This window comes from Mauremys reevesii, linkage group 4 (genome assembly GCF_016161935.1).
Source record: "Mauremys reevesii isolate NIE-2019 linkage group 4, ASM1616193v1, whole genome shotgun sequence".
NCBI lineage: Eukaryota > Metazoa > Chordata > Testudines > Geoemydidae > Mauremys > Mauremys reevesii.
This window is the reverse complement of record NC_052626.1, coordinates 58,572,784-58,596,221: the sequence shown is the minus strand read 5'-3', so window position 1 is coordinate 58,596,221 and position 23,438 is coordinate 58,572,784. Positions and strand designations below refer to the sequence as shown.

General features: G+C 39.1%; 2 protein-coding genes across 3 annotated transcripts in view; one reads left to right on the top strand and one right to left on the bottom strand.

Moving 5' to 3' along the window:
• The first annotated feature begins 282 nt into the window (after positions 1-282).
• Positions 283-4,289, top strand: SRP14 (signal recognition particle 14). Its single transcript, XM_039533298.1, has 5 exons — positions 283-625; positions 1,520-1,592; positions 2,170-2,282; positions 3,121-3,153; positions 3,570-4,289. The coding sequence occupies exons 1-5, from the start codon at positions 602-604 to the stop codon at positions 3,657-3,659; spliced, it is 333 nt and encodes a 110-aa protein (XP_039389232.1). The 5' UTR covers positions 283-601; the 3' UTR covers positions 3,660-4,289.
• Positions 4,290-6,581: 2,292 nt separating this feature from the next.
• The window catches only part of EIF2AK4 (eukaryotic translation initiation factor 2 alpha kinase 4), a 67,332-nt gene continuing 50,475 nt past the window's right edge, over positions 6,582-23,438 (bottom strand). The window contains exons 28-40 of one of the 2 annotated variants that reach the window (XM_039536294.1): positions 23,031-23,096; positions 22,269-22,439; positions 21,440-21,574; positions 21,252-21,359; positions 20,409-20,537; positions 18,496-18,582; positions 16,906-17,018; positions 15,651-15,709; positions 14,914-15,011; positions 11,031-11,099; positions 10,308-10,352; positions 9,076-9,194; positions 6,582-7,013 (exon numbers count right to left, since the gene is read on the bottom strand). In XM_039536294.1, coding sequence (XP_039392228.1) covers positions 6,956-7,013; positions 9,076-9,194; positions 10,308-10,352; positions 11,031-11,099; positions 14,914-15,011; positions 15,651-15,709; positions 16,906-17,018; positions 18,496-18,582; positions 20,409-20,537; positions 21,252-21,359; positions 21,440-21,574; positions 22,269-22,439; positions 23,031-23,096 — 1,257 coding nt within the window. In that variant the 3' untranslated portion in view covers positions 6,582-6,955. The remainder of the gene's footprint in view (positions 7,014-9,075; positions 9,195-10,307; positions 10,353-11,030; positions 11,100-14,913; positions 15,012-15,650; positions 15,710-16,905; positions 17,019-18,495; positions 18,583-20,408; positions 20,538-21,251; positions 21,360-21,439; positions 21,575-22,268; positions 22,440-23,030; positions 23,097-23,438) is intronic. The other variant, XM_039536295.1, reaches the window with a different exon arrangement.

Sequence of the window (23,438 nt, the reverse complement as noted above, 5' to 3'; positions counted from 1 at the left end):
AATTTTGTGAGCATTCATGGCCTGCCATGCAATTTCCATTCCCAAAAAGTTTGCCCACCCCGCTCAACTGCTTATTTCCTGCACCCTTCTCTGAAGCATCTGGCATTGTAGAGTTGCCAGTTTCCATTGGCTGTATTCCTGGAGATTTCATCACATGACAGTCTAGCAATCTTTAATTCCAGGAGACTCCAGTCCAAGCCTGGAGGGTTGGTAACCGCAGGACCAGCTGCCTGAGGCATGGCACTGCTGGGCGGATACCAGGACGCTGCCTGCAGATAAAGGGGCCAGCGGAGCAGCCCTGCCCCCGCAGCGCCCCCCGGCCCGAGACAGCTCAAAGGGGGCAGGGCCGGAGGGGGCGCACCCGGCGGCTCCCCAGGACCCCAGCCGGGCTGACAGGGAGACGCCCGGGGCCGAGGCTGCAGCGCCCCGGGACAGACTCAGGCGGGACCCGTAGCACAGGCCCCCAGGCGCTCTCCCGCCCTCAGGCTGCGCCCCGGGGGGCAGCAGGGAGCAGCGGCCCCGCCCCGCGCTCCATGGCCGCGCGCTCGGAGCGGCTCTTCCGGTTCCGGGGCAGGCGGCGGCGGGTCGGTGGGGCGGCGCGATGGTGCTGCTAGAGAGCGAGCAGGTGCGGGCCGGGCCGGGCCGCCGTCCCCGGGGCTGCCCCGGGCCCATCCCGCTCCATGGGCCCCTGGAGGGGGGGGCTGCCGGGCGCCCCTTCGGCCCCTGGCCAGCCGAGCCGAGCCGCTCCCGTGCGGCATATGCGGGTCCCCGCCGGGCCGGGCCGCGCCGCTCAGCTCAGTGGCCGCTGGACACGCTCCCCGGGGCACGGGCTCCCCTGCCCTGCCCTGCCGATAAGCCCCAGGGCCGGCAGGGCTCCGGGCCTCGCCTAAGAGCCCGGGGCAGCGGCTGGGGCCAGTCGGGCTGGCTGCAGGCAGCGGTTGCTTGGAAGCTGCGGCCCGGCCCTTAGTGCCGCTTTCACCATCTGCGGGGCTGGTTTTCCCCGGGCGTTGCGCCCAGCAGGGACCAGTGACAACAGTGGGGGCGGCCTGACTTTCAGGTTCTCTCATGCCAGCAAATTGCGGTTCTGCTCGATGTGCAAACGCTCAAGAAAGCGTCTACATCGAGCTGAAGTGTCTCCCTCGGATTTTAAAACTAAACTTTTATCAAATAGCACAGTAATGCTAATACGGATGCTACTAACTTCTAGATTTTACAAAACGTTGTTGATAAAGACTGTGTTCCCAACAGGGCTACTTTAAATAGCTTAGCTCCCTGTGTCTTTTGGGTGAAGGAAGCTGTATAAATATTTCTTCATACAACACCTACACTGGTTTAATCCATGCAAATTCTGTGTATAAATTGCTGGGACGCATTGTGTTGTAAGAATGCTACTTTAATGAGACATCTGTCGTTAATTACATTGAGAGTGGCAGTATTTGCCACCTAGCAGAAAACTTTCCTGTCTATTGACCCCCCCTTCCAGTCTTAACCAGAGATGGGTCTCGTCTTTCATTTACAGTTCTTGACAGAACTAACAAGGCTTTTTCAAAAATGCAGAACCTCAGGAAGTGTTTATATAACACTGAAAAAATGTAAGTATCAATGCCTTTATATTTGATTTAAACGGACAGTGTTCCTTTAATCCAAGTTCTCCTGTTCCTAATACCGTTATCATTAAATGAGAATTTAAAAAAATCCAGTTTTAGCGATTTATGCTCTTTGTATACTTTTTGCATTTCTCTCAGCTTAGGCAAAGAAAAGTCAAGTCATTTCACTTTTAAATTGTTAGTGATGCACTGCTTGAAATTTAAACATTGCAATGAAATATTGAACAGCTGTCATTGGAACTTTTTAAAAGAGATATTATGGAAATTTTATTTCTCAGATTTATAAATGCTGTAGAGAGGAGAACTGGGCCAGCAAAATAGCTCACTACCCGTTCCTGAGGGGCGGCATATGCTGCATAGCTTCAGGGTATATAACCTGTGCAGAAAAATCTTTGATATGGTGACTTGGATTCCAAATTGCTTTTACAAGCAAGTGGTATACAGGTTGTTGGTGGTGGTGGTGGTTGGCATCCTCTTGATGCACTGAGATTTTGGAAAAATTTATCTGTTTTCATAAAATCTGGATAAACAGATTACGACATGCCTTGTGTTTTCAATACAGATGATGGTCGAACAAAACCCATTCCACGTAAGGGCCATGTGGAAGGTTTTGAGCCAGCGGACAATAAATGTCTTCTGAGAGCAACGGATGGGAAGAAAAAGATTAGCACAGTGGTAGGTAGCAAATCTGGGTCAGAGAGTGCAAACTCGTTTGTTCCTGAAATAATTGCCTGCATCATTCAGGCTGAAGGCCAACTTTAGCTCATGTAGCATTATCTGGAATTTTTACATGTGGTGAATAAACCATCAGTGTCAGGTCTGAGAGCAGTCACAGCTTGGGCATATGACAATAGCATGGGCATTTGGATGCTGGAGATATGGGGCTCAGTGTTCCTGAGAGAGTTTGAATGTGCTGTGGGAGAACTTGAATGAATGTCACAAATGAATGAAAAGGAATCTGAAGAGAGTATATTATGTTGAAAAACTAGCCAGGATAATTTAGTCTGTAATATAGACAGAAGTGGAAGGCACTGGAATAATCTAGGGTGACCAGACAGCAAACATGAAAAATCGGGACAGTGGGTAATATGAGCCTATGTAAGAAAAAGACCCTAAAATCGGGACATCTGGTCACCCTAGAATAAGCAGATGTAATTGGCTTGGGACTTTACACTGAGGATTGTTCACTGTTTGAAGTTTGTAGATTTGTAGAGGAAATGCTACCCTTTTACTGAGAGGTGACTTAAATTGGTGGTGGTAGGAGGGGGAATAGTCCTCCAAAAAACTAGATCTGTTATCAAGAGTACTTTCCTGTTACCCCTCCACATGTGGTCTCTGAACCTATTTTGATGCCAACTCTTCATGAGATTGAATGTGATCACTTGGTCAGACATAAGTGCTGCTAGGTGGGACCTGGTGTTTAACTGACAGGCAAACGTCTATTGAAATTTTTAGTCCTAGGATAAAATGTTTCCTGTATTTTATGCTTAACATCCGAATTTGCTTTTCACAGGTAAGCTCAAAGGAAGTAAACAAATTCCAGATGGTAAGTTTCCTATGTTTTCTCTTTTCTTCTTTTTTGTTCTTCTGTATAGTAAAGAGGAATATTCGATAATTTAAGATAAGCCATGGAAAGCTACAAATCATTCTCCTAGCTCTTTCACATCTCTCAATGGGTGGGTTGGTTAAATATTTAAGTTATAGGACACATGCTTCCATATCTTGGTACGTATATGGTCTCTTCATTTGCATGACATTCTCCAAAGCATCTTATTTAACTCTTGTGTCCTTGTGAGGAAGAAAAGAGTGGTTTCCTGATGAGTTTGAACATTCTGTAAAAAGGAGCTGTGTGGAAATATAGGTTATCTAAAATGGAGATTTTGTATAACTTTTATTTTTTACTCCAGTGCACTGCCTCTGAGTATTTGGTCTATCTTAAAGATGCTTATTTCATGATTGCAGGCCTATTCCAACCTGTTGAGAGCTAACATGGATGGCCTGAAGAAGAAAGACAAGAAAAGCAAAAATAAGAAAAGTAAAGCAACCCAGTGATGGAACATAACGTCTTTCCATTACTGCAAGATTTGCATTCTAGCCTTCAAAGTCCATTTTTTCCTAAGTCAACACTTTCTTTTGGCGGTAGAATACTGAGATGTGAACAATACCTTCACTTAAATAAAATGAAAATAAAAGGTAGTTTCTGTAGATTGTTATTTGGCAGGAATATTCACAAGATTAGACTGAAACCTCTTCACTCTCAGCGGCCATGTTTTGTTACACAGGATAGTCTGTAAACTGTTTTGGGGGATGCAGTGGGTAGTCACAAAGGCAAAGTAAGAGTAGATCTTAAGTAGTGAATGAAAGCCTAATTCTGTAGATAAGACCTAGGGAAGTTGAGAATTAGTGGGAAAGTTGACTTTTTTCTATTTTAGCTTCTAGAAGTGGTTGGAGGTTAAGAGGTCATGGCCAAAAGAAGCAAGTCCTAGAACTTCATGTTACAATTGCAATGACTGTTTCAGTAAAAGTCTCATTCTTATGAATGTGTTCAGGGATTTGGTGCTTCTTACTTTGAATGGTTATATTGCTACCACTCTGAAAATTGTAAATATAGTATCTCGATGCTTTGTTGTGAAACGGTAATATTTGCTTGTTCCTATTAAACAATCAGAAGTGCATTTGGTTGAAATGACTACTGTAATTGTATTGGTCTTTAGTCTGATCATACGCTAGTCCATGTTTGCAGTGGGGATCCAAGCAGCCAGTCACACAGGTCTTGTACTACTTACAAGTAGTGATACAGGCATGAGAACCCCTCCTTCTGCACATACATAGTGATCTTTTGTACTTGTATAAATAGGTATGGAATTTTCTTGTAACAGTCTGAGCTGTCTATAATTTCTGTTCTAAAAAACTAGTGGCCTCTCCCCTGGAGTAAGTGGAAGGTAATTCCTCTGGTCACTCTTTGCTGAAGGTCATAGGAGGGTCATACTAAGTCTAGCTATGTAATAAAGGGGCAGAGACTGCAGCACTGGAAAGTTCACTTGAGTACAGGACTAAGATGGCATACCATAAGCAGCTTAAAGGAAGGCACTGTATACCTATGTAGTCAAACCAAATGCTGTACTTGTGCTAGGGTCAATGAAACTCAGAATGGGGAAAGCTGCTGGACTTTAGGGTGGCAGAACCCCCCCCCACAAAAGACAAAATTAAGCAATCCTGTAAATAAAGTTGTACCCTTAATTATAAGGGGGACTGGGATGAATGTCTATATTATCATACCACTTAGGAGCCCCAGTTGTGGAACAGGATCAAGGTCTGGTAGGCACAATGCAAACTAAGAATACAGTCTCTGCCCCAAAGAGCTTACAGTCGAAGAAGTTAGGATTGCCTAAACCTTTCTATCCTAAGATCCTGTTCTTACTTAACATTGCTAACCTTTTGGGCTTGAATTTTCCATGTTGGGGTTCTGCTTGGGCTGTCGGGTTTTTTTTGGTGCGGAAAGTTACAGCTAACACAGTTTAGCTGTTTCTGAAACTGTGGTTTAGGAAAGATTCTTAATTTCTCAGTGGAATAGTTTTAGCACTTCCATAGTGGGGAGTAAGGACTTAAAGCTTTGCAGGTGGTGGGGATCAGAGAGGTGTCTTAAGTTGTCCTGGAGAAATTTCACCCATCCTTGATTGTGTTATAGTAGGGCTGTCAAGTGACTAATTGTGCTGTTAATAATAGAAAAGCATTTATTTAAATATTTTTGGATGTTTTCTACTTTTTCAAATATATTAATTTCACTTACAACACAGAATACAAAGTGTATGGTGCTCACTTTATATTTGTTTATTACAAATATTTGCACTGTAAAAACATAGTATTTTTCAATTCACCTAATACAAGTACTGTAGTACAATCTCCTTATCGTGAAAGTTGAACTTAGTTTTTTCTTCCCAATTCTACATTTGTAAGTTCAACTTTCACGATAAGGAGATTGTACTACAGTACTTGTATTAGGTGAATTGAAAAATACTATTGTTCAGTGCATATGTATATAGAATACAAGGTCTACAGTACTCACTTTATATTTGTGTTGTAATTGAAATATATTTGAAAATGTAGAAAAAAGCCACAATATTCAATACATTTCAACTGGTATTTTATTGTTTATCAGTGCAATTAAAACTCCAATTAATTGATTCATTTTTTCATTTAATTGCCTGAGTTAACTGATAGCCCTAGTTATAAGCCTCTAACAATCACCACTGGACATGCTTAGAGGCATGTTAGCAAAATTCCTTAAGTATGCTGCTATCTGTACTGAGTGTGCTCTGTGCCAAGACTTTCCCTGAAATTGGTCCTTCCTGCAGCCAGATCTCAGAACTGAGAGAAGAGGCTGTCACTGCAGCCATATAAAGGACGAGCAATGAGAGCAGAGTGGAAATGGTGGGTCTAACCATCAGAAAACTCCCCTCTAGATGGGTGGGGGTTGGGGTTAAGTTAAGGTTGCTGGGGCATCTTAAGTCCACTTATACCTTTTACTTTTAAAAATCATTCCTAAAACGCACTTCCTCTCTCCCCTGATTTTATTGCTTAAGCTGTTGGGACACAGTGGTATTTATTTTCAAAGCAAACCTGTTTTATATTAGTGTTGTAAAATTCATTCCTACTGATTCTTGCTCCTCCACCATCTGCAGCTGGCTTACAAAGGAAGTGAATGTTATATAAGGGGATTGTAAGACCCCTTATTTTAAGAACATTCATGGGGTTTTTTATCCCATATACTGATGATTAATGCCATACATATTTGAAAAACACTGGCTATTTACTTAAACTAGCTTTTAAAAAAATAAATTTAGTTATAGTACTATTCAGTAGGCTGCAGCATTAACTGATGTAGTAAGGCAGCTGTAAGTTAGACATTCTGGAACAGCTCTGCAGTTCTTTTACTGAGTCAGTTTCATTTTTCTTGCTTAACACTGATATTGTGCAAGCAAATACTATTACATGAAAGAAGTTTAGAAGTGTAAGGTACAATGTCTTTCAGTAATCTGACTGTGCATTAAGAAACATGACCATTTAACATTTATTTTGAACTTTTTTATGACGCTTTTAATACATTTTACATATAAAAATGCAAAGTATGAAGCTGGCTACTACACACTAAAAAAATAAAGGCAGTAATTGCCCAAGTCTCTTTATATCACAGCTTACTGAAATTTCATGAAGTGTATATATATTCCTATATCAAAAGTCATAATGAATGTACAACAATTATTTCACATTATTTAATTAATGGTTCCAGATTATGTATCTTTTGGTAGTCACATGCTATTTAAGCATCCCACCAACAGAATTTAGAACTAAAACAGAATTTTGTAGCAGTCATCTCGATAAGAGTACAGGATAAGCACAGGAATTCTGTAGAGGAAAAAGGACAGTGTTAGAATTTACCTCCAAGAGAACAGAGTAAGTCGGTGATCATTCTAAACACTCCAAAAATAGTAATGTCTAGAGACAGGAGAATTCAGAGGCCATAATTTATCTCTAAGACCCGTAGAGATAGGAAAGATCTTATTGTACATCAGTCAATCCTGCTGTAAATGCAGGATTGTTCTAATTAATTTTTCTTGTGTTATGTCCACTTATTTTAACAGGATCCAAGTAATGGTATTGCTACAATTTCCCTGAACAGACATCACTGTCAAAGTTTTTCCTAAAATTTAGCCTAAATTTTTACTCCTAATTTCAACCCTTTCCTCATTATACCTCTTTTTGCTATCCTAAATAAAAATGATCTCCATCCTTTAATGTTTCCAGATGACTAAGGCTTTGAATTCTAGAACAGGGAATTAAATTTTCTTCCACTTAGGCAGAAGGGGAGAGAGATTTAATTTTGACCATGCAAGGGGCTATCTAATTTACGTAGAACAACATGCACCATCACTGGGGACAGGTAGCATATAATTTAATGGAATGTCAACACTTCAAAGAAGTGGAATACTGGAAACCTGCTGACTATTTGTGAAAGGGTTAGTGCGTGTGTGTTGCAAAAACACCTGAACTTAAAAGGGCCAGGTAAGGATTGATAAAACTTCTCACTTTACAGTAGCTTAAACACTATTTTATTGGCTTTCAATAGCAGCTAAGTGACAAACAATCAAGTTGGGAGCACCTCTACACTCAATTTTAATATACTTACCTTTCTTTTCTGAGAAGGTTCTGTTTCAAATTTAGTTTTTTCTCCTCATATAAAGTAGAGGTTGAGTGTGGAAATGTTATCTAAACAACTAAAAAAAGTTAACAGAAGATCCTCTGAAGTCTCCTACTAAAGGAGAGAGTGCAGTCATTGGGTTTTAGTATTCAGAGCTTTACAAGCTGTTGAGGAATACTGGAATTTGTCTGTGCTGTTAATGCATGATTAGGGATGGTGTCATTGTTTTCTAAAGTGTTTGATATCTCCCGTACTGAAAGGCACTATTATTAGAAAGCCAAATTCTAGTCTCATTGAATGGCTCACCAAAGTTAACTGAGTACTGCTCATGTTGGAGAGGGAAGAGCGGCTCGCAACAAAATGCACAGAAAGTTAATATTTAACTTTGAAATATTCAATTTTTAAGAGAATGAAATGGTCAATGAAAAGTTAAACCAGGAATTTTGAGTTCTAAATTATTTTCTTCTACACATTTTTTTTCTGCATTTATGCTGAGGGTATTTTATGATGCACTTTACTATATATCAATGGAAAGAGTTTGTTTAAAAGGTCCTTAACCTTTTCACCTATGCCAAATATCTGCAGCTTCCACCAAAATCAGTGGGAGCCATGGATACTGAATAGTCCTGAAGTCCAAGTCTTTATGTCAGAAAGGAAATTCTGCACAGTTGACATAGGAGAACAAAGATTCCCAGCTATCAGAACCCACATCTGTCTAAATCTGTTACTAGTTATGCTGCCAAAAGCCAAATGTGTAAATTACCCAGAGAGGAAAATGTGATGATTAAATGTCAACTAACCTCTCCCTGTCAAGAATTTACATGTCCCACAGCTCAGTTACATACTTATATAAACTCTGGTGTTTAGGTTTCAGAGTGGTAGCTATGCTAGTCTGTATCAGCAAAAAGAATTAGAAGTACTTGTGGCACCTTGGAGACTAACACATTTATCTGAGCATAAGCTTTCGTGGGCTAAAGCCCACTTCATCAGACCCACAAAAGCTTATGCTCAAATAAATGTGTTAGTCTCTAAGGTGCCACAAGTACTCCTGTTCTTTTTGTGGTGTTTAGATGAATGTTAAGACTATAATGTTAACCTTAAGACTATAAAAATGGGGACAAGAGGACCAGTCAGGTGTGTTCACCTTAAGAGGGTGCATTCTTTGCTTTTTTTCTACAGAAAATTTACAGCAGCTTATTTACCACAGTTAAAATGTGTGGAACAGCTCAATTGTTGCAGCACCTACAGTAGTGTAACAAATATATTTACCTCTTTTCTATTTTGATATTGTAAATTTCATCACAAACGGCTTGTAGGTATCTCTGCTTTGGTAATCGTGACATCAGTTGTTTTACAGTCGTGTAAAAGGCTTGTTCATCTCCATCATACTGTAAGGAAAAAAGGACAAGAGGAATTTTCATATATATTACATTTCATTATGAATGAAAAAACAGTGTCACTGAGGGGAGGGTTCACTTTTCTGAATAGTAATACTCTATTTCTTAACCTGCCAAAGAACTAGCTTCTTGAAACAAAATGCACAAAACTGCATGTACAACTTGACTCTGTTACAGCAGAGATCTTTGTAAGGAGGCTGCTGGTGATCAGCTTCTCCCCTCCTACAGTAGGACAGCAGCATCATGCTGTGAAGGCTGGAGTGGCCCACTTTTACTCTACAGAGTTATCACCATTGTAGAAACACGTGATCCTCCTGTCCCACCCCTGTTCTTTCACATGTACATGCACCAGATCATTCTTTGGTCTCTTCTGCCACGGATGGGCTTTTCCCCTTCTGAACTGATATAAAAGCCACCACTTTCCCTCCCACTGCTTCTGTCTCCTGACTTGTCCACAGTACCATAATTTATCCTCAGCTCAACTTCCCAACAGCATTGAGAAATGGGGATAAGGTTTTTGCTTATTGACTCAATTCCTCATCTTATGCTGTTTGGGTCATCCTCCCTCACAAAGAACTCCATCACACATCTTCGCTGCGGTATACTCCCATGCTGCAGCAGAACAAAACTCACATTATGCACTGTAGCTCACAGGGTTCTGAGCAGTAGCCATAACACTAATCAGAATCATGTTAATTTCAATGGCTGCTGCCTGGGAAAGCCAGGAGCAGCCAGAGCTCAAGACAACACTGCTCTGTTCACATTCAACACGATATCTTCATGAACAAAGACTAAAAACCTTTTCTTTATGTTAAATGAAAGCTGAAATTCTGCAAAAATTGTTGGCTAAGGACTCCACCAACTCAAGAGGGAAAGTTTCCTACTTGTGCATTTGGAAAATCCAAATGGATTTTTCAAGGCTTGTTCTAAACCATTTGTGTCTGTACATAATTGTTTAGCCTTTCTTAAACTCTTAAAAAAAACAAAACTGGGTGAGAATTTTACCATTGACTTCAATAAGGACAGGATTTCACCCCCATTAACTTCAAACCCTTGAAAACCTACTGTTAAATCCAAATTACATATACACAACTCATTGCTTACCTCTAGTGACAAGAAGTGTATTAGAGTTTCTTTTGACAGATCTACCTGCAAAAATAGCAGGGCAAAGTGGTCAATGTCAAGGAATCGAATGTTATATAGTTTAACAAGTAAAAGTAACTTATTTTTCCAGTTCTAGTCCTGGCATCATTCTGGCCATGTGAAGATCTCAAAATTTAATCTCTAATTTATAAAGAAGTTTTGCAAACACATTTGGACTGCATCAGAATTTTAGGCATTTCCAAAGATAATTTATGGTTGGCAGAGCTTATCTGTGAACATGGAAAGTCTTCCCTTAATTTCAAAAAAGGTAAACATGCTTATTCCTAAAGGGCACATAGGAAGGATGCACTATTTTTAACCTCTTCAGAAAGTGTTGAGAGGGAACCCAGAAAGTAACATTTAAATATGCTTTATAGTGATACGCTGCAGCAACAAATTACTATTAAATCCACCACAACACAGGAGTTAGAGGTGCAAATAGTTAAAATGTAAACATTTTACTATATGCAACAGTCTCAATTCATACAGCAGGAAGCTTTCACACTATACTAGCTAAACATTGTGTGGGTTTTATTTTACAACAGATTTCTAAATTTGGTTATAATTGCTAATTCTAAAATTTGAGATTACAGCTGGTGACAGCTACCTTGCTAGCCATTAACATTAAAGACTCTAATGACCAAGCATTTGCCATTTCATTTAGGCTGTAGAAAACAGACTTACGGCTAAAATTTCAATCTCACTTGTTTTCTGCTGCAGATTAGTAATGAAGGTCTGGAGTCTTGTTTGTACCTGCATATTAAAATTAATAGTGGTTAAAAGTTGCATACAAATTTCTCCTGTTACACTGATGTTGGGAACCTTTGTTTTCTATTTTAGGAAACATAAGATTTAATTCTCAGTAATGCCAGATGGTCAATTGTTAACTAGGAATATGCGGGCATCTTACATTAACATCAGGAGCATGAGCAGAGGGCTCATACCCACTCATGAAGTATTTTTGCCAATTAGGAGAGATGATATTAGGACTAATGAGGTTAGGCAGAATTAACACATGATTATGAATTTCCCTAGACAGAGTCAAAGATATGCTGTTCCTGGGCACTAGTGGAGGCCACCTTTCACAAAGATAAGAGGACACCACTTTAATCAGAAATTGGCAGTAGAATCACAGAAGGCAGTCCTGGAATACACTGTAGCTCTTCTGCATTTCAGAGAAGATAGCTGCATTTTGGGCAATAGGATATTGAACTACTGGTGCATTCAGTCCCATTACATTGCATTACTGCCTCCTTTCTGGAGCAGGATGAGAATCCAGCAGTCTATAAAAATTGTTGCATTCTTACATTAAAAAATGGGTTTTGCTGATATGGAAGGAAAATTATATCCCATTATACAATCCAAGTATTTTGGAAGCCAGTACATCCTGAATTTTCTATCCTCTTTGGATTGGAGCCTGTTCTTTTTTTCTTACGTTTGGTACATTGTTAGCATCCAAGTGAGGAAAACTCCATTTCTCTTTCATACAGTGGTCTAACATTATACCACTAAACATTTTGTTTTAAGCAAAGCGGGGCACTGTTAGTATGCATCATGTTGGAAAACTTTTGCTTGCACCCCCTAGCTTGAGAGGCCATAATGAAATATTAAACTATAGAGGGCAAATGTTTGAGTCCACTGCGTACACATTAAATACAAAATATGAAAAATTCCACCAAGATTTCAACAGCTTCCACCCCACCATCAACCTCAGCCTGGACCAATCTACACGGGAGGTCCACTTTCTAGATACCACAGTGCAAATAAGTGATGGTCACATTAACACCACCCTATACCGAAAACCTACCGACCACTATGCCTACCTTCATGCCTCCAGCTTCCATCCCGGACACACCACACGATCCATTGTCTACAGCACTGAGGTACAACCACATCTGCTCTAACCCCTCAGACAGAGACCAACACCTACAAAATCTCCACCAAGCATTCTCAAAACTACAGTACCCGCACTAGGAAATAAGGAAACAGATCAACAGAGCCAGACGTGTACCCAGAAGCCTCCTACTGCAAGACAAACCCAAGAAAGAAACCAACAGGACTCCACTGGCCATCACATACAGTCCCCAGCTAAAACCCCTCCAACGCATCATCAGGGATCTACAACCCATCCTGGACAATGATCCCACACTTTCACAGGCCTTGGGTGGCAGGCCAGTCCTCGCCCACAGACAACCTGCCAACCTGAAGCATATTCTCACCAGTAACTGCACACCGCACCATAGTAACTCTAGCTCAGGAACCAATCCATGCAACAAACCTCGATGCCAACTCTGCCCACATATCTACACCAGCGACACCATCACAGGACCTAACCAGATCAGCCACAGCATCACTGGTTCATTCACCTGCACATCCACCAATGTAATATACGCCATCATATGCCAGCAATGCCCCTCTGCTATGTACATTGGCCAAACTGGACAGTCTCTAAGGAAAAGGATAAATAGACACAAATCAGATATTAGGAATGGCAATATACAAAAACCTGTAGGAGAACACTTCAACCTCCCTGGCCACACAATAGCAGATCTTAAGGTGGCCATCCTACAGCAAAAAAACTTCAGGACCAGACTTCAAAGAGAAACTGCTGAGCTCCAGTTCATCTGCAAATTTGACACCATCAGCTCAGGATTAAACAAAGACTGTGAATGGTTTGCCAACTACAGAACCAGTTTCTCCTCTCTTGGTTTTCACACCTCTACTGCTAGAACAGGGCCTCATCCTCCCTCATTGAACTAACCTCGTTATCTCTAGCTTGCTTCTTGCTTGCATATATATATATATATATATATATACATATACACACACACCTGCCCCTGGAAATTTCCACTACTTGCATCCGAAGAAGTGGGTATTCACCCACGAAAGCTCATGCTGCAAAACGTCTGTTAGTCTATAAGGTGCCACAGGATTCTTTGCTGCTTTTACAGATCCAGACTAACATGGCTACCCCTCTGATATATGTTTAACTTGTAACCTTAACATTTTCTTAAGCACTCAAAAGTCAGGAAATGCCAGAATTAAGGTTCCACATAGAATCTTCACTGAGCTGTCTTGTACACATGCATTATGACAGAAAATAAGACAGAAAATATCATATTGCCTCTATATAAATCCATGGTACACCCACACCTTGAATACTGCATGCAGATATGGTCGCCCCATCTCAAAAAAGATATATTGGAATTGGAAATGGTTCAGAAAAGGGCAACAAAAATGATTAGAGGTACAGAACGGCTTCCATATGAGGAGAAATTAATAAGATTGGGACTTTATGACTAAAAAAAGATATGATAAAGGTGTATGGTATATAGAGAGAAAATAAGGAGTGTTATTTATACTTTATTATACAATAGGAAACATAATACAAGGCAAAAAAAAAAAAATAAACAGGTAAAAGTTTAAAACAAGACAGTTTTTTTTTTTCACACACATACACTGTCAACCTCTCTCAACTGAGTTGAGTGTGGTGAGCCAATAATATAATAGGGGGGTTCAAAACGAGGCTAGATAGATTCATGGAGAGAGAGGTCCGGCTTCATTGCCAGGATGGGGCAGATGGGTGTCCCCCCCTGCCTGTTTGCCAGAAGCTGATGGATGTGAGCATGGATGGATGATGATATGATGTCTGTGTCTTTCCCTTTGGGGCATCATCATTGGCCACACTGTCAGAGACAGGAGGAGGGGGCTTGATGGACCTTTGGGTCCTGACAGTATGACCCAGTGGCCGTTCGTTTTATGTTCAATAGCCTTGTCCCCAATCATGTGGAAATTCAGCTTGGAAAAGAGGTGACTAAGGTGGGATATGATAAAGGTCTATAAAATCATGAGTGGTATATAGAGAGAAAATAAGGAAGTGTTATTTACTCCTTTTCATAATACAAGAACAAGGGGCCACCAAATGAAATTAATAGGTAGCAGGTTTAAAACAGACACAAGAAAGTTTTTTTTCACACAATGCACTGTCAACCTCTGGAACTCCTTGCCAGAGGGTGTTGTGAAAGCCAATACTATAATGGGGTTCAAAACGGAGCTAGATAGATTCATGGAAGATAGGTCCATCAACGGCTATTTGCCAGGATGGGCAGGGATGGTGTCCCCTAGCCTCTGTTTGCCAGAAGCTGGGATTGGGTGACAGAGCATGGATCACTTGATGATAACCTGTCTGTTCATTCCCTTTGGGGCATCTGCCATTGGCCACTGTCAGAAGACAGGATACTGGGCTTGATGGACCTTTGGTCTGACCCAGTATGACCCAGTATGACCGTTCTTATGTTCATAATAGCCTTGTCCCCAATCATGTGGAAAGTCTGTGTTAGAGCGAAGAACTAGTCTCCTTGGGTCCCATTTCAATGCTTTACACCCATGAAAAAAATCAATTTTCCTCTTCTTGTAACCCTTTGCCTCATTCACTGTCCATGCTGCAGACTAAAGAAGGCACAGATCCTGCAGGACAAGCAGCCTGTGATCATGATATTACAGCTACATGCAGGCCAGAAAAAAAATTCAAACCAAAACTGAAAGAAAAAAAAAAACCTACATATACCTGAGTTTCATAACGCCGTCTGACACTGGCAGGCAATTTTTCAGGAGCTATAACACTCACATTTGGCACTACAGAAGTTCCATGTGGTTCAAATAAACCTAAAATGCAAACAGTTTGAGAATGTATTCTTTCTTCACATAAACAAGCATGTTATATCCTGTTTTAAACAAAACTACCCCCCACTAATCTTAATGGGTCAAGACTTATTTACTACTATGATGGGTGCTATTGAAGCAATTATGCAATTTTTGTGGCTGCAACTTAAAGGGACTCATCCTGCAAAATCTTCTGATTCTTACAGGATGGAACCTGGTTGAGAGTCGTCTCCATTAGTTTTCTGCACTGTCCGCATTATAAATCACATCACTTTGCAGCAAGATAGCCACTTCCAGCTACAGAATCAGAAATGTCTACTGTAAACAAAGTTTTAGTTTATTTAGTGTGGCAAGAAGTCTTTCATGCCTTGTGAACATTTTGACTGGTGGGCCAAATTTCCTGTAAGTTTATTATAAAATGACTTCTGCATTTTATAGGAAAATGTAATTTAAACTTTTCAAATTTTAGACACAGCATTTGAGATTAGAAAGAAATTACTCTAGCCAGGTAAAAGTTGTAAGGAAAGACGTTTGTGGTTTGTTTATAGCAATTATTGTAATGTGATTAAAATATATACTACTTTATTTCAAAGAATGTTTACTATACACAAAAAGTCAATTTTAGAATTAGCGATTATATACCTGAAGTATTAGCAAATGATCCTTTTAGATTCTGTACTGAGAGAGTATCTGAAGTTTCTCTAAAAGCAAGCAAACAAAAACAGTTATAAAAATAGACACATAATGTAAAAGCAGTACAGTAATGTAAGCTACTGTTAGCAAACTTTCACATGCAAAGGTATTTTGTATTCTTTTCACTCCAATTAGCTGAAAAAAATGTAATGGAGATTTTCAGCATATATTTGCAAATTAAATCCTGTATTTTTGATTAGTTAAGAAATGCCAACACACAATTAAACTTGTTAATTTAAAAAGAACTGTCTTCAACAATTATAGTAAACAGCAAAACTTTCCTTGCTACATTCACTAATTGTAAATGGGAAATATTTTAGACACCAGGTTTCTTTTTCATTACCTTGCTACTCCTATATAGGATCTTGCATTTATGTCATATAAAGTTGCTTCAGTAACATAAGTCATGTTAACTTCAATAAATGAATGTCAAACAGGAAAAATAGTTGGACTTCATGGCCTGATCAAGCAGGAGGAGATGAGCAGGAGGCAAAAGAAAGAGCTTTTCTTGCAAATCAAATTGTTAAAAAAACACCCACATAGCTGGACTTTTCTTCAAATGAGTCCCAGTATGGAAGTTTCCTATTACAGAGCTACGCTTTGCAAAGCTATTCAAGAATAATACTGACGGCCAATCTTTTGATGATTATTGCATGTACATCTGTGACAGTACAAAAGTAAAGACCTGATTATTCAGGCCGCACTGTTGCTTTCACATGCCCATGTGCATACTTGAATGGTTCTAATAAATGCAAGAATTTTACTGTAAGCTTTTTGGAGCAGGGACCTCTTTTGTTCTGTTTGTACAGCATCTAGCACAATAAGGCCCTGGTCCACGAAAGGGGCTCATAGGTGCTACTGCAATACAATTAATAAGTAATATCAAAGTTTAGGCAGGTATGCTCACATGTTGCAAGTTTGACCAATTTTGCTCACATAGAAGCCCAGCTGAAAATCTGGCCCTAAATCTGTAAAACAGTAGGAAGAATACTTCAAAATGTTACTCTCAGTTGCCTTCGGCAAATCTCAAGACATAACAGAAGTCATACTATCACATTATTTTCCTTCTTTTTCAAAAAGGAATTTGGCAAATCTTTCTCAGTGGTAATTTTAATTAAAAATCAATGTAATAGAAACCTCAACTGAAGTCTTATTTTGAAAGACCTTTAATTTGACTACTCCTGTTCACTATTTATGCAGCTACCTGTTACTTCTTTCATCGCAGACTTTAGTCTTCAGTTTCTGGGCCAGGTGATCTACTAGCTCAGTCTCTAAAATCCTTTTCTCCGTCTGCCTTTCCTTCTCGAAGGATTTCACCTACAAAATGGTAATTTAACATTTTAATGAGTTTGTTAAATCTGGAAATCTACATAAATATACCGTGGAAATAAAGAAAAGTAAGTTTGAATAGGCTCATCACCTATTAAAGATGTAATTATCAGATGGTATAAGACAGTCTCAGTCTCAATCAGTTCATCTGGTCACTGGCCAATTAAACCCTCTGGCTTGGTTGATTAGATTTCTGCAACCAAATAACTAATAATAATTTCTTTTGCATTTTCACTGCTTAGGCTTGGCCGCTTTCACTTGTTAATATGGGATAATGACCTCTGGCTGGTGTCCGGAGGGAAATACTGCGTTAAACACAGGGGTCTCTCTCTCTGTTTTAAATTAAAGGATTAATTTGGAATGTGGTTGCCTTTCACTGAATTTGCAGAGAGGTAACTCTCTAGCATTTAAACCTACACATATTTGCGCAGTTTTTGTTTTATTAATTATGAAAAGACTAATTAAACTAGAGAATCGCTCTGCCATTTAATATATTGAGATGCTCTTTGTATTTCTGCTCTAACGTAACAAAATACCATCACTAGGTTTTAAAGATTAAATGCGTTTTTTTCATTGTATCTTTAATGCCTAGATACATCACTCTGTGATCAAATAATTGTCAAGATCAACTTGTTCTTACAGTTAGCATAAGAAGAAGATTAATAATTGAAGCAAGTGAAAAGTATCTTTCCGTTATACACTATAGTTAGGTTATACAATCATGCCATATAGGGGCAAATGATTTTAACAGATCACTGTTTTTTTATGAAAATGATTAAAAGTAGCAGCAAAGATAATGCCCAGAATCAGTGACAGCTTTGGGCACCAAAAATCTCTGTTTATGCACAGAAGAGATACAGTACAGACAGTGGCAATTCAAGCTTCCTTACAATAATGCCTTTGCACATTAACCCTGACCTGGAGAGACAAATAGAAATTGTGGGTCATAGTTCTATGTCTATTTAAACATTGTCTATTTTGCTAGCTGCCAATAAGGCTGCCAATTTTCTTGGTATTTGTTTTGTAATGTAAACAACTGCCCAATTGGAAGAGGTCAGAGACCACCAATTCATTGCATAATGTCACCAAACAGCCATTACGTAGTGGTAACACTTGGTCACTACCTTTTAAAAAAATACACAAATACAGCTTAGATGAGTCTCAGTCTAAGTTACCACATTTGTATTTAAGTTACCAGATTCTTTTTTTCTCCCCAGATAAAAGAGGAGGGAGACTGGGCCTGGTAAAAAACTAGAAAGCTGGGTCTGCTGTGCATCCACTATCCATTCTTCAGAGTAATTTTGTACTACTTATTAACTCTGAAACTGTATTGAGCTGAAATGCCAACTATTGAATTATAGAGCACTTTCCCCAGAAAATATTGTATGAGCTCCACAAAAACACATAGAAGAGTAGATTATTAATCTGAAGTATTTACGAAAATTCTCCCCAACCCCACCTTTACCTTTACATGATTTCCTTCTTTCTCAGAGACAAGAGTCACATATGTGATCCCAGAACATTTGCAATACTCTTGCAGTTCTTCTTGGGACTAAAACAAGAAAAAGTAATAGTAGAGAAGTGGAGTAGAGTATAAAACGGCAATTTAGACAATCAAAATCTCAAGTTGACTGGAAATACATATATACTGTACGTATTGACCTTCTGAGTAATGAAAAGCTTTGTACATTGGTCCAGGAAGAACAATCTCCTTGTCAATTTCTTTATTTTCATGTTTCAAAGCCTATAACTCGCTAAAGTGTGTTTCACCAAGAATTAGAAGTGGAAGCTGGATATTTGTCTCCGTTGCATCTATTAGCAAGAATGGGCTTTTCTTCCAGTGTTTGTATCGTTCATTACTAGCCCCACTCCTGCACGGAGATTTGCCTGGATGGATCCCTGTCCCTGTGTGGAGCTCCACTGACTTCAACTGGGCTTTGCACAGGGTGTCCACCTGTGCAGTTCTCAGCGAAGAATCAGGGCCAATGCTTGCTGTACTGACGTAAAAGTTTGTCAGCATTAGATGTCAAGGCAGAAAACTGTCCAAGGTTAAGTGCAATCAGGAGGTTGCAACTACCATCTGTGAACAGCCTCGAGGCCAGAAAGGGCCAATGTACACACAGGAAAAAACAAGTGACTTGAAGGGTATTAAACACCAGTTATACCTGCACTTCAACAGCATATAGCCAGATGCAGGAAAAAAGTGAGAAAAAGTAGGGGAATTGTTGCCAATACTAAGGCAATAGAATACCATAATGTCAGCAAGGCAGCTAAGTGACTCAGAACTCTATGCTGCGGGGCATTCTGAATGGGCAATTCCATGGCATTTCCTTTGACATTCACCATTTAGCATGTATGTAAATAAACTGAACCAGACTGTCCAGAGGTGGGTAAGTACTTTGTTTATCGTCCCATAATATATCTGTGCTGGGCACCTACTGTTTCGTTTGGGCTCATTGTAAGGGAATGAGAAGTCAGCCCTTCAATACAAATAGCATTTCCAGGAATCTTGCAGCACTGGATATTCTTAATGACTAACGCTGTGGTGACACTTGTATGTTTTAGGTCAGTAATCAAACGGTACCGTCTGCAGTCCCTGGAGTACAGCTTTGTTACGCCACTGTAGTGGCCATTAGAGAGCAGAATATGCTGCCTCGCAGCCATGTTAGCCCGTCCCTTCCCACTTCTAAACAGTACATGAAAACTGCTCCTGCAAAAGGTGTTTTTCATTATTGCCACTATTGACCCAATATTTAGAACCTTTCCATTTCCTCCTATGAATGACTCCCTCGGTTCCATTTTTTGGGGGTAAAAGTATACTTTTTGTTTTTATATTGTTGATGTAGGTTGGTAAAATACATTTTTGGGGAAGATTTATGTCAAATACTTGTCCAGGATCTCCAGAATCTTGGGTGCTTTTCAATAAAGCCATCTCCACTACATGTCATCCCATGGAAACAGCATAACCCAGTGAATATAGCACTGGATTTGGAATCAGGAGACTTGGTTCTTCTCTCACTGTTGACCCTGACTCATGACATACCCAAAGCCCCATGAATTCAGTAAGAGTCTTTCCACTGGCTTCAGTGGGCTTTGTATCATGCCCTCAGTGAGTGACCATGGGTACATCACCTAGTCTGTCTGTGCTCTAAAACAAAGATTATGATGCTTATTCACATTGTGAAAGGTGATGAGAGCTACAGAGGAAAAATACTATAAAAGCAAACATAATCTTCATTGATTTAAGGATAGCTGAATTGCACCCAGCTGCTCAATACTATGATTCTATAAATGAATAACGTCTAAGAGGCTGCTTTAGCAATACCAGCCTTGATGAAACTGACATATAGCTAACAAATATGTAGACAGACTCTTTACCTGGGACCAGTCATACATGATATCAGCTGGAATTCCCGCAGTCCAGAGTTTTTGAATGATATTGATGGCTCTCGTCATTGACATCTGCCCAACACTCACAACCAACAGATCACAAGAGCCCATAGTAACCTGGAAGAAAAGTAGAAGTGAGAGGGGCAATATGAGCAACTAGAGCTTGTTTTCAGGTGTAAACATGTTGATATTACTAGAGAACAAATACATTATTGTGCTGCTTTTCATGCAAATTAGGCAGAGATTAGGAGATGGTTCATTATTAAGCATTTTTTTAATTAAGCTCTTCAGCAAATCTGACCCTGTTACAGAAAAAGCACTTGCAAAGCCTAAATCAGTGAGTTACCTGGCTTTATCTCCTCCCCATTTAGCAATGTTAATGTACCTCTTCACAAAGAAGGATTAAAAATATACACATTCTGCTGCTGAGTGAAATTGTTATCATTTATGTAGAGAAGCCCATTTTATGACAAAAAGAAGGGCTAGGGACAAAAATATGATTTTTTTTTTTTAAGGGGAAGAACATGACTCTACATACGGGAAAACATATCTTTTCCCCTTTCACAGATTATTAATCACTGAATAAATTTAAAAAACGAAATTTTTATGCCATTAAACAAGCCATGTACTACATTTCACTTTACCAATTTGTTAAAAAATCTACATAGATAGAAGCAAAGGAAAATGCACCATATCTTGAGGCTTCTGTCTGTTTTAGTATGGAATTATTTTGAAACACATCTGAACCTCTTAATATTTCTTGACTATCTATGGCTACATACAGATTACTGAAATGACAGAAATACGAATGAAACGGGAACCGAAACTTACAGAGTCCTCCATACTGGAAACTGCAGCAGTTATTTTATCTATAGCTATACTGACTCCAACAGCAGAAGGAAGAGGTCCTACTGTTTGCGGCCCTCTGAACTGTGGAATCTGAAGAGACAAGAAACAATGCTTTTAGTAAGGTATCAAATAAGTATATGCTTTTAAAAAAAAAAGTTAATTACACACACCAGATGATCATATCTGCCTCCAGCTGCAAGAATTTCATGCACAGTTCTTTGTCTGCGTTTGATGTATGCTATAAACTGAAAGATGACTCCATTATGCTGTTGCACTTTGTAAACGAGTCCTAAATTTATAGACACCTATAAAACAAAAATGAGTATTATACCTTCACTAAGTCTTACACCAGTTCTAGTCACACAATTGTAAAGTATTAAAATGTACACATCAGCAGATCATGAAAACTTAACATGGTTTTTCTGCTTTTGAGGAGATTTAATACTGCAATTAAAATACTGATTCCTGAAGAGACAGATTCAGCCAAAAAATCTGAGGGAGGAAAGAATGTCTTAAATCTAAAGGATCACAAGGGGACATGAACTACTGAAGATTTGTGTATATGTCCCAAATAGCAAATAAATAGCAAGGCTTTAAAGAAAATGAGCTATTTCAATTGTTAACATCAGTATTTTAGAAACTTAAAATTTTCAAAATATAAAATTTTAAAATGTTCAAAGAATCCCTTAGTGCTCTCAGTGATATGTATGTAGAGAAAATTATTTTTCAACTAAGAATGCAACTGAAATAGTTCAATTACACAGATATAAGTATTCTTCAGCTGCAAGTCTCTTACCAATACAGGCCCTACTCTGAGACTGAGGATCTAAAAACAGGCGTCACCAGTAGTGTTTATCATATACAGTACCACAATTTGATGGTGCTTTTTTCTGTTCATCAGACTATCCATGGATTTGTCCCTGGGGAAAGGTTTATTAAGACAGAGCAGTTGTAAAGAGCTATAAACCAATGAATTTATAATCTGACTACTTTACAAACCTGAAGTTTTATACCAAGCTTCTTTAAGAAACCCATGACTTCCTCCAGATCTTTCATGCCGTGCTTTACCAGCTGGGTGACACCAGTTTTTTGTTTTATCATTGTGTTTATCAATGGGCTTAAATCATTCAACTCTCCCTTCTGCTCAATAAATCTGTACAGTTGACAAAGCTGAAAATATACACAGATACAATACCATACACAAGCTTGAATAGAAGGCATATGAACAACAACATAGCGTTTGGTTTGTTGTGACTAAAGGTTTACCATTTATACTTGTTTTACAGAGCAGACTAATAATTCTGCTTAAGAATTTGGGGGAGGGAGTGGACACAGGAGAATTCCTAATCAGAGCATCAAAAAGTTGGATGGTGAGAGATCTCTCTCAACCCAATCTCTGTATTCATGCACCTAACTCTGCATAATAATATTTAGTATCCCACACAGTTTTCTTTTGGAAATCTCAGTCTACGATATTCCATTTACCCTTTGAACATCTGCATAATCTGAAACACAAACATTAAAAAAGGGAGAAACCAAGAAAATAGTAACGCTGAAAGAGACAAGTTAGACCATTTCCAAAGAGGTATGACAGTAAAGAGATCAATGGCATTTCAGTTGCAAATGCAATGGCATCATCTCTATACAATGAGTGGCATATTCTTAGTTGAGGTTTTAATGGGTTTCATAGTAAATAAAGTACTATAGACATAACAATTTATAGGGAAATTCAAATATAATGTGTAATGTTGAACTACTTACGCTGTTTGACGACAGAGAAAGATTACAAAATTTGGCTTCTACTTCCCTTTTTGTTAACTTTTCGGTCTAAAGTACAACAAAAACCATCATTATTTTGTAGCATATTTTTAGAAAATTCACTTTTGAGAGAAAATGTTTACTAATTGATTGAGATGAGAATTAATAATGCAGCTCCTTGGTTACTCCCCCTCCCCCCTTTGATGTACCCATCTTCAATCAATTACTCTCTGAAATATCACTGTAAACAATGGCAAAATGTTTACTTGTCTCTCGGTGATTCCATATCTGGTTTGGTCATATTACAGGTAAAAAGTCTATTTAAAAAAAAGCTTTTGCTTAAAAAAATACAAACCGAATGCTAAACAGAAATATTACATGAAGTTAAAAAAAACCTATGGAAGGTCTTTG